This window comes from Mixophyes fleayi, chromosome 6, assembly GCF_038048845.1.
Source record: "Mixophyes fleayi isolate aMixFle1 chromosome 6, aMixFle1.hap1, whole genome shotgun sequence".
In the NCBI taxonomy this organism is placed as follows: Eukaryota; Metazoa; Chordata; class Amphibia; order Anura; family Limnodynastidae; genus Mixophyes; species Mixophyes fleayi.
Genome location: NC_134407.1, coordinates 196598317 through 196610504, shown reverse-complemented (window position 1 = coordinate 196610504; position 12188 = coordinate 196598317). Strand labels below are relative to the sequence as shown.

At 39.8% G+C, this 12188-nt stretch overlaps 1 protein-coding gene across 1 annotated transcript in view; it reads left to right on the top strand.

Annotated features, from left to right (window-relative positions):
- The window catches only part of LOC142095421 (polycystin-1-like), a 90658-nt gene that overhangs the window by 19570 nt on the left and 58900 nt on the right, over positions 1-12188 (top strand). The window contains 1 exon segment of the mRNA XM_075178367.1: positions 3441-3621. Within this exon segment, the coding sequence (XP_075034468.1) occupies positions 3441-3621 (181 nt within the window).

Here is a 12188-nt window from a genome sequence, read left to right as displayed (position 1 = left end):
TACATTACACAGCACCCCCCCAGCGTACATTACACAGCACCCCCAGCGTACATTACACAGCACCCCCAGCATACATTACACAGCACCCCCCCAGCGTACATTACACAGCACCCCCCAGCGTACATTACACAGCACCCCCCAGCGTACATTACACAGCACCCCCCAGCGTACATTACACAGCACCCCCCAGCGTACATTACACAGCACCCCCCAGCGTACATTACACAGCACCCCCCCAGCGTACATTACACAGCACCCCCAGCGTACATTACACAGCACCCCCAGCGTACATTACACAGCACCCCCAGCGTACATTACACAGCACCCCCCCCAGCATACATTACACAGCACCCCCCCCAGCATACATTACACAGCACCCCCAGCGTACATTACACAGCACCCCCAGCGTACATTACACAGCACCCCCAGCGTACATTACACAGCACCCCCCCCAGCATACATTACACAGCACCCCCAGCATACATTACACAGCACCCCCAGCGTGGAGTGCTACTGGATACATTAATTGGTAGAGAAGATATATACTTGAACAGGTTCATCAGACATCAAAAAGAATATATATTTATCCACCTTTTTGCTGTGAAAAGGACTATATAAAACTTGAATCATGTGTTGAGGTTGGTGAGAATCTTTGACACTGAGATGTAGACTCCTGTAGCAGTTGGGGCAGCACGGTGGCTCAGTGGTTAGCACTTCTGCCTCACAGCACTGGGGTCATGAGCTTCATTCCTAAGCATGGCCTTGTATGTGTGGAGTTTGCATGTTCTCCCCATGGGTTTTCTTCTACACTCCAAAAACATACTAGTAGATTAATTGGCAGCTATTAAATTGACCTTAGTCTCTCTCGGTGAGTGTGTGTATTAGGGAATTAAGACTGTAAGTTCCATAAGTTCCAATGGGGCAACTGATGTGAGTTCTCTGTACCGCGCTGTGGAATTAGTGGCGCTATATAAATAGCTGATGATGGTGACGATTGGAGCAGTGCCTGGTCCCAAAAGGCAGTAATTAAACCTGTTACTTTGTCTCTAGGGTGGGCTTGGGGTCACATTAGTAAACTGTGTCTAGTCCATCTGATGCCCCGGGACCATATGGCAAGCAACCATTGCAATCCCTCCGATAAATGTGATTGCCTACTTTGTCTTTTTTTAAATGGTTTTGAAGAATCTCATAGTCAACCATAGCCAAGTAAAGAACTGTGGGCCTGATTCATTAAGGAAAGTTAACCAAAAAATTGAGTAAGTTTTCTTACTCAAGTTTTCTGGACAAAACCATGTTACAATGCAAGGGGTGCACATTAGTTTATTATTTTGCACATAAGGAAAATACTGTCTGTTTTTTCATGTAGCACACAAATACTTGATAGCTTATTTGTACACTGAAATTTAAAATTGATCTAGGACATGCCCTACCCCGACTATAAATCTGCCATCACATTTTAAATTTACCTCCCCCTCCAATACAACATGGTTTTGCCTTACTTACTTACTTTTGCTTAACTTCCCTTAATGAATCAAGCCCTGTAATACTAATTCAGCCTCAAATTAAATATTCACACCTACAGCAGATCACCTGGGATGGAAAGATGGAAATCACTGTGAAAAAATATCTTTAGGATGCTCTCTGCTGCTTGATGACATTGTCAAACATGTGACTTTATTCATAACATTATAATATACAGTATACATATGATACATATTATATATCAACAACAATAAACAGTTCGAGTAGGTGAACACAACATGCAACTCAAAGCTCTCCTGCTGACCTTCAGATGACTAGAACAATGGCAGGGGTGGTCAATAAAATTTATTCAGCAGAAACCGAAGCGTGAGAGTTTCTGCCCTTTCTGAAGCCCACAACAATGGAACAAGGAAGCATTTCATAAAGGAAGGGATCGGAAGTGAAATGCACGAAAAGCAACTATGGGAACAGCATAAAAGTGATCAATGAAAACAGAGTAACTTGTACATGTCTGATAGCCCTGCGCAGAAATAAATTATATATCCAATGTGATACAATGTAACAGATTAATTAATGCACATTATTAACTGTACTAACGTAAAGCATATACCAAACCTGATACTTTATGTCAGTCTGGCATTCATATCTGGGATATTAAAAAAATTCTTATAGCACCAGATAAACAATAGTGGGTGATCGACTTGACGGTTCCCTTTCCCAGTTTAAACAATCAGAGTCACTAATGAGCCAGAACTCAAATATCGGAAGCTCCTTCTTAAGGGCTGGTACCGACTCGGCAAGCTGGTGTTTGCATTGACCTCAGGGAGCTGATATGGCTATTTTACAGGATAGGTCTGGAGTCAGCTCTTAGTTTCTTTTGGTACCGGACAAAGACTTAGCTCTGCTAGGTATGGGGCACACATGGGGCAGGTCAACACATCACATTTCTATACCTGGAACTTTTAAGAATTCAACCAGATATATATAATTCTCATTGTAGGTTAAAGGGGTCCCAGATGGGTTCAACGTGCATTGAAAGTGCCTTGTAGCCACGTCTTCCCACGCTTGGTATTCTGCTTTTTATGTTTATTTGTATTTTTATGTTCATTTCCGTTTATTAGAGTTCCTAGAGTATTATTATTATCAACTGTGATTCGTTAACTATGCTGCAATCTGCATTAAATATGGACCCACTGGGAACAGTATAACATAATCAATGCAAAAAGAGAAATGTGTACTTGTCTGATAGAACTGAACACCAATAAATTATATACCCAATCAGATACAACACAACCGATATAATTCATGCAGGTAATTTACTGTGCCAATCAAAAGCATATATCAAAGCCGATAATTTCATCTGTCTGTCATTCATATCTGGTACAGTCATAAGTTCATATACTAAACTAACATGTGGGGTAGATTGATCAAACGTTCTAAAAAGGAACAGTGGCGGTGTTGCCCATAGCAACCATTATAGCTCTCAGTTTTATAGAATGTACAAGAAAAATGACAGCTACAATCTGATTGGTTGCTGTGGGCAACACCTACACGTTTCCCTTTTTACAAGTTTTGATAAATTTATCCCATAAACACATATCAGGAACATAATAAAACATAATCATGATTATGGCCCTTAAGCCAACTGATATTTAAACTGTGATGTTCCAGGAGAGTAGCCAGTTATGACCTATGTATGCAATCAAGCAACTAAAGTTGTTAGTGTAGCCCTCGCCTTACTTTTACTGATTATTGAATAGAGTAAGTGTAGTAATCACTTTGCCTGTTTTGACAACTGAAGGAATCAATTCCATCTAAAACCAGGATTTCATTGGAATGTCATTGGAATGCATTAGATCTCAGTGTTTGGATTGTTATGGATTTCTCCATCCCAGATGAAAGATCTCAGGCCTGTATTAGCATAATACTGATAATGCTGTCATTGTACTTTCTTTCAGACGAGTCCTCCTGTCCCCGCGGGGGAAGAATCTTCCAGAGTAATTTGCGCTGTTATTGGTTAAATCAGGTGAAGGAGCCTCTGCTAGATGCCCGCAGCCGCTGTTCTTCCATACCTGGAGGGAAACTTGCCTACATCACCTCAGTGGACGAATTAACCTTCATACAGGAAACTTTCTCAGGGTAAGAGGAATTAGCAATGGTCCAGGTAGGATTATGTTATGGAGAAGCTGGAAGGAACAATAGGACGTGTATGCAGGTGTGTTGCCAGTTCTTTTAGTAGTATTTGTAACTGAGGGAAATTAAAAGTTGAGATTTGTGCTCATAACTTTATTTGTCTCCTCTCTAAGGGGTTAAAGAAGGCGGGCAAAGTGAGCCTGGGGTACGCCCATGTGGTGTCACTGTGGAAGGTCACTTAGGCCACATTATTCATTTCCCTGGCTGGTGGTGTGCTGCCTCTTAGTCTGCAGGACAAGTTGCCCACCCTCCATCTAAGATTTTGGGCTTTGTTGCAGGTGCTTTGGGTGCTCTAGGAGTGATTACTGGTCCCGTTGCTGTTACCCTTAGGCTTCACTGCCTTGTGCTCTGTTCCTCTCAGTGGAATTTTTCAGCTGGTGCCTTGGGTGCCAACATCCAGCTGGTTTGATAATCGTGTTTGCCGAAAAACATTGAGCAGTCCACGGGCAATGCTTGGTGGACGCATATTGGCTTAATTTATGTGATAGTAGAACCCGCCTCTCTTCGAAGAGTCAGATTTTAGTTTCGGTACAGGCACCGCCTTCGGGGACAGGTTTGTTGGTTTGCGTTCTTTCAGCTCAGAAGTGGCACGGGTTCTCGGATGCTTGGCAGAAGGGATACCCAAGTTTAAAGGTACGCCCGGTGAAATGGTTTCCCATATACTGATATTGAGAGGGTAAATGACCCTAAATGTGATAAGGAACATTGGTCCTAGTCGAACTGCTAATCGTTTTCTCGACCACTGTGAAATGTTTGTATTTTAGTAAACTTATTATTAGGTAAGAACCAGTGCTCAAAGTGGGGAGGCATGTGCTGGTATGACATACCAGCACTTCATTGCCCCACTTCTCGAGCATCCAGTAACAGCGGTTAATGGTGTAAGCAAGGCGGGGAGCACCATGCCGGAGAGGGGCTCCGCTCCGCCTGCCTTCCTCACTTGTTCATTTGCGCAGCATCCGGCGTTAACTCCCTGCTGCTCTCTGGTTCATTCTCACTGACAGTGTTAGGCATGACGTTATCACGTCCAAACACTGTCATTGAGGAGCGGCACAGAGAGGAACATGGCACAGAAGAAAGAGAAGAAAGAAAGAAGAGAAGACAGAAGAAAGAAGGTCATAAAAAGCTAAGTAGAAACAATCACATTGTGATTGAGGGGCACAGGGTAATGAAGAATGGCACATTGTGATTGAAGGGCACAAGGTGATGAAGGAGGGCACATTGTGATTGGAGGGCACATTGTGATTGAGGGGCACAGGGTAATGAAGGATGGCACATTGTAATGAGGGGCACAGGGTGATGAAGGTGGGCACATTGTGTTTTAGGGGCACAGGGTTATGAAGAAGGGCACAGTGCAATGAGGGGCACAGGGTGATGAAGTAGGGCACAGTGCAATGAGGGGAACAGGGTGAAGAAACAGGGCAGAGGGTGATGAAGTAGGGCACAATGCAATGAGGGGCACATTGTAATAAGGGGCACAGGGTGATGAAGGAGGACACAGTGTGATGGAGAGGGCACATTGTGGTGAAGGTGGACATAGTGTGATGGAGAGGGCACATTGTAATAAGGGGCACAGGGTGATGAAGGAGGGCACAGTGTAATGAGGGTACAGGGTGATGAAGGAGGGCACAGTGTGCTGGAGAGGGCACATTGGGATGAAGGATAGGCAGAATATTTTTTTCCAATTAATTGTGACTTTTTATGGATCTGCAATATTTAGTGCTTTTATAGATCTGCCTGAGATTTGAGGTCTAGCACTGCAATATTTTCCTTATTCTTTACTCGGTCCTTTGCGGATCGCACTACCTCCTCTGTCAGCTTCCGAATTTTTCATTACAGAGAGATTATTTTAATTTATAAACATTATACAGGGTGCCTAAAGTTTCTTTTTGAATATATATATATATATGGATACCAAAATTTTTTTTAAATTCAACAATTTTCTGGAAGAAATGGTGCATTATTAGAGAAAACTGCAAGGAAACCAATATTTTTGGCCACAACTGTAGTTCTTTGTATGGATGAATTCCAAAAGTTGTATTAGGAAGTAATTGAATTCCATTTTTCCCACCTTATCCAGGTAGTATTTAGTTGTCCGTATACCTGATTTATAATCTGTGTTTGTATACGAGGTCTCTGTGTCACAGGTACATAGCCACATAATCAAATTTACATTGGTATCCTGTATCTTTCCTAGCACATCTAAAGTGTACTTAGTATTTGAAGGTAATTCCATTGCAGACCTTCGGGAGGTGTTGATCAATAAAAAGACAGGCTTTCTTAGTTATACTTCCTCTACCCAATATGATGGGTCTACTTGGGGGGCGGAGGTGAGTTGATATTTTTAGGTATTTTTGATATGACATAAGAAGTCAGGATTTTTAGACTGCATGATCAGAGATAATCTGTTTCTGCATTTGTAATAGTAATTGTGCCCTTCTTAAATGCCTCATTCACCAGATATTCATGGCATTTAAGGACAATGGCCATTGGAGTAAACAACTTTTATAACAGGAATTATAGCCTTATAGTTTGTAAACCCCTGTATTTATCCTTAGTCCATAGAGCGGTGTTTTCACCTTTATCTGATGGTTTTACTATCAAATCCTCCCAACTTTCCATTTAACTTAGTGCTTTGATTTCTTCCATATTTGGTTTCATAATTCACGGAGAATCAGATTTGATTCTAAAAATATCCCTGTCCCTGGATATCATATCTATAAAGCCCTGTATCTGGAGACATAGTCAGATGTTAGAGAATAAAGTTGGATTTTTCTTTAATAATATATGTTTATTATCGTTAATGTTTACAATATGATGAGGCTCATTCCCACATTTCAGTTCTTCTAACATAGTTAGTGCTGTTTGTTCTTTATGGGTTGGAAATGGAATGTTGTCACATCATGTTCTCTTTCATTAAGGAGTAACTAGAATCTGCAGGGAATCTACAGGATGATAATCCTTTTCACAGCACCTCCAGTTGTATATCATTAATATTTTTGTTTGACAGGTTTATAAGCCTGGAGGTGCTGTCTGTAGGATTATCGGAAGACTCTTAATGAGCACATATTTTATAAATCGAAAAAAGGGAATAATCCCTGTAACCCCTCTTGTGGATCCCCCAGCGGACTCCGGTTAATGAATGAGGACAGGATGTGATTACATCTCTGACACTGAGAAATAATTTACAAACCACAGCCAGAAGCAATCACTCTACATGGTAACAAATTGTTATATCTATCTCCAGGAAAGCAGCATATGTTATTCATATTAAAACATCCACAGTGATGGAAGTAGGGGTGTATACGGTGGTTTGCCATACCGCTGCTAATCCTACTGCCTTCATTGTGAAACTCCATTCACTTATATTCCCGTTACATTTTTCATACCGGCACTTCTAAATTTCCAATTCAACCACTGAGTAAAACAATACTAACTACTGACCTTAGGATATTACTCTACAACTCATCCAATTGCATAATAGATCCTATAACTCATCCTGTTGTGTAGTGTACCTGCTGCTTACTGTAGATTTTAGCTGTGTACTGTAGATTATTTCTTTGTTCCATGTATCTCTGGTTTTAAGGGAGATGAAGCAGCTAAAACGGAGATGCCCATTTTAGAATAGTGTCACTTGTGGTATATCTTATAAATATATATATATCTTGGCGAAAATTTTAAGATATTGGCACACAACTCAAAAAAATGCATTTCCAGATTAAGGGGTCTTGTAACAGTAATGATTATTGGAGCTAAGTTTTGCCCTTACTCTACTTGGAATACACTTGCTCTTCCCTCCCCCCGTCAGCCTCTCTAAATGTAAGTGGGTTATAAGTGTAAGGTGCGTCTGACTCTACATAAGAACTTGCGCTTATATATTTTGTTTGCTCATGCGCAGTACAACAATGCACACTTCCTGCCAAAAATAATACGCCTACATCAAACTCTACACAAAGCCCCATAATGTCTGCACATCTTCCAGGGATCATAGAGTTTCTTGTTACTAATGATATTCTAGATTCAGTTATGGACAGTTCATCATTTACATTTATTTTCTTAATTAGTAAATTATGAGTCTGATTATATAGAACGTGATTATTCCTTTTAAATACTTGCAATTTATAAAACGTTTTTTATGTATAGTGTTATAAATTGTGGTACTATAGTTTTTTGAAATAGATCCTTTTGTTGTGTGGTTGAGGTCATGTACATCACATTTTATATAATAGTATAATTCCTCTTATATCTGTTACACTTCAGTTCCTCATTTATTTAATTATGGAGACTGTAATTCTAATAGGGTGGAGGAACAGATGCATTGTTACTACTGGCAGAATGGATTATTTATAGTATTTATACACATGGAATGTGGTGGACATTTGGGCCGCGGGTCTCTGACACCAATCTGGGGAAAGGGGTAACACAGCAAGAAAAGGCCACGGCGGGCACAGACCTTCCGCCCAGTCATAGACCTGATCTGGTCATGACATGAATGTGATTTTATTTCTATCTTCAGGCTTACACCCTCCACCACTTCTGGCTTATACTTTTATCACTTATTAGTAACATGAGGTAAGAACCAATTATGACATCACAGAAGGTGACAGTTTCCATGGAGACCAGGACATTGTGATGAAATGATCATGAGACTGATATAAGCACCAGAAGCTGCTACAGTCAGTGAGTGGGGAGGTTGAAGCCCAGGATCACTGACAGGAGTGAAGAATCAGTATATACAGGGCATTATAAGAACTTGTTCATATGACTGTCATGTCGTGGGATCCGTTGCTCTCTCCTCGACTTAGCATAAATTATAGAATAATAAAATTTTTGTATTGAAAATAATGTATGATATTCTGTACAGGAAAATGCTAACAGAATTCTAGCAGCAGGATTGTGTGAGCTCTATAGGCAAGACCTGATCACATTGTATCCAGTTATAATTTATGGATGATATTCTGTCGTTGCTAATGTAAAGATAAGTGAGAAGCATGTTATTGTATCTGTGTAGGCTCCCTCTCCCCTTCTGTGTAGATGAATCAAAATGTAAGCCCTAGTGGGCAAGATTCATCTCATTAGATTATAAATTGTTACGAGCAGGGTTTCCTCCCCCTTCTATGTAGATGAATCAATTTGTAAGCCCTAGTGGGCAAGATTCATCTCATTAGATTGCAAGCCCCTAGGAGCAGGGCTCCCTACCCTTTATATCTCTACAGGGATATACAGAAATATGCAGTTATATAAATGTGATCCAGGAAGGATTTTTTTTTTCTTTTAGAAAAGGGATTTTTTTCTAGTGCCTCTGGATCTGCAACCAGATCCCAGAGAGCCACAAATATAACCAGAACAATGGCTATTATTACAGAAATACTAGTGAATTGGACAAAATGACTGCACCTAGATATCTGGGGTTCCCTGGGCATTGGCAGTGTTCATTAATAAATAAAACCTCAGCAATATTTCAATTGCTCTGCGTATTGTTAAATAAAAAATAATTGAAAATAAACTTTGTGTGACTCTTGTTTAAATGAAACTGCACGCACTCAAACACAATGGTGAAATTAGGTATAACTAGGCAACTGGTTGGTTATCAATGTAGTTCCTCCAGGGGAGGTGATGATTGGGTGAGGACAGATATGGGAGCCTGATTATGGGTAGGGGAGAGCGACTGAGCGAATTAATAGCTTCCTACTGGTCTGCAGGGTCACCCCCATAACAAACTCCAGCATAGGGGCCCTGTAATCCTATTGAAGGCCCTGAGTACCACGGATACAGACTGCCAGCTGATATACGAAGTGGGTCAGCAGGACGTGAGCCGCCCTCATGATGCAATGCTCTTTGGTTCTATCTCATTTTAGTAATTCCGGAAAAGTCCTTGATTCTGCAAATATCTCAGATGGAGATAAGAACAGTAGTGGAAGTGGGGGTGTATACGGTGTTACGCCATACCGCCACTTCTCCCACTGTCTTCATTGTAACACTATCAGATTCCATTTACCTACATTCCCATTACGTTTTTCATAACGCCATTTCTAAATGTCTCTTCGACCGTTGGTAAGAACATCAACCTTTAAGCATTTTAACCTTATTTACTTTATATTAAGGATATATAGGGACAATCTTAGACCAGTCAAAGGATGGGTTGTGATTTCACCCTTTGCCTGTAACCAAAATGTTCTATATAGAGTATGTATATTTTGACATTTTGCAACTTACACTATAGAACAATAAAACTATTGGCTGTTATTAAAAGCACTAAATAATATTTATTTATGTGAAGTGTCCAGTGCAGGACTAGACGTGGTCACACATCAGCTTTATTTATGGTTCCAACATCCCATTCAAAATCTGTGGACTGGGATTTCAGACACCTGTAATCCACACCTGTGTTTGTGCTATAACAGCCAGACAACAGTGTACACATTGATACGTACAATATCCCTTCATGCTTCACATTGCATTGCCAGTCAATGTCCAATGATTGTCATATGAGTCAATGATGCCTTTTTTGTCCTGAATAAAGAACAGTGAACTTGCGTTATTATTAATACAAATTTACAGCACGCTGTTGGTTTGTGTTGTCACATAATACCATAAGAATAACATTAAAAACAAACAGGGAAGCAGTATTTTTTACGAATAAGTGGATACTCATTGAAATTGGAAGGAAGAAGACTGAAGGTTAACATAAAGAAGAACCTTTTCACAGCAATGGTAATGTATCTGTAGAACAGTCTTCCAGTTGCTGTAGTCTGGACTCATACATTAAATTGATTGTTAAGACGTAGATCTAAAAATTGTTTTTAATAAAGAAGTATTTTTTTACTTCAGAGGTTAGTTCCAGAAATAGAAATTAGAGGCGCATTGAAAGAATCTATTAACAAGCAGTGAAATTAGCCATGCATGCCAGAGCTCCGTATAGCCCCTAGATAGAATGGAGTGTACATGAGGCAGCTAGTAATCCACTTTGTATGAATTAGAGATGCTCAGGCTCGGTTTAAAGAGAACCGAATACACCCGAACCTAGCAGATCCGAGTACCGAGCCGAGCCGGCTCGGTACCTTTGCGCTTGTTTGGATTTGAAAACGAAGCAAAACTTCATTGTGACGTCATCGGATCTCACGATTTTTGGATTCCTTTTTAAGATCCAACATAACGGTAGGTGGGAGGGAGGGCGGACCCCCATTTTTCTTTTCTGCCACTGCTGTGTGCCAATGTGTCCTAGATGTGCTAGGAACTGCCGTGTGTTTGTGTCATTGCTCTGTCACTTAGCATCCAGCCAGGTCGCTGCAGTATTTGTCCGAAAGTGTATGAAAATAATATTGTGATCTGTGAGGTGGTCAAAATTGACTGCAAATGACTTGAAATTAGTCTTATTGAGGTTAATAATAATGTAGGAACAAAAAAAAGAGCAAAATTATTTGATTTTGCAATAAAACCAGTTCACGGGGGGTCAGTGAGCATCTCTAGTATGAATGAATGAAAATGACCTTACAGCCTGATCAATGGGATTCTAAATTAATACATTTGCAGATGAAAAAGTTCAATACAGAACAAAAAAAGCAACTAATGTATCGACTAAATGAAATGTAGGTAAAGCTATGAAATTTTGATTTAGTTGTGATATTACCATATTTAATCCACTCTGAAATACGAACAGAGAAGAGTGGATTTTAGCATGAATAATTAATTACAATGAAAATCTTTACTCCCTCTTAGAATAATATAAATCCTGCTAAGATCTCTTAGTTTCCCACATAAGCTTGTACTAATATCTGCAAGACAATTGGGTGAACTACTGAACATAAGATAGGTTTTCAATGCTGATGAAGTTAACGATTCTCATCTCAAAAAAAACAAAGGAACTTAAATTAAAAATGTGCCCCCCAGCAATTTTAAAATTCACTTTTGGATTCACTCACGTTCATGTTAATTCACATTATTTCTCTGTTTTTTTTAAGTAAATAAATTTTAAAAGGAAGTTTAATAAAGTCGTTTTTAAGTAACACTTGACGCCAATCTAATTATATCCGGAATAAGGTGTATTCTAAGTGCATCACATTAAACAAACTCTTTCTTTCTCTCTATGTAATACTTCAGAGCTTCTCAATCATTTTCAAACAAATAAAAATAACAAGTATGATTGTCCACCTTTTAATATTTCTCCTTTTATTTTTAAAACCTGTCAATTCAATTTTGCATACTGCATGGAATGGGGAAATGCAGCTGTTATGGGGCCCGGCAACCCAGGGGCCACGCCCAAGAGGAAAAAAACAAACATTATATGGCTTTGTAACAAATTTATCCAGATCTGGAATATAAAACATATATAATATGTATAGTACAGTCTAATTTACTAGATTGTTAATAATACAATTGGTCCTCTGCTCTATTGAATACTGTTTGACAATGGCACAGGCACCCTTGTTTGTATGACATTATGATAGTGCAGAGACCCCATCGCAATTTTACTGTGGGGCCCATAAATTTCTAGTTGGGGATATGCAGCTAAATCA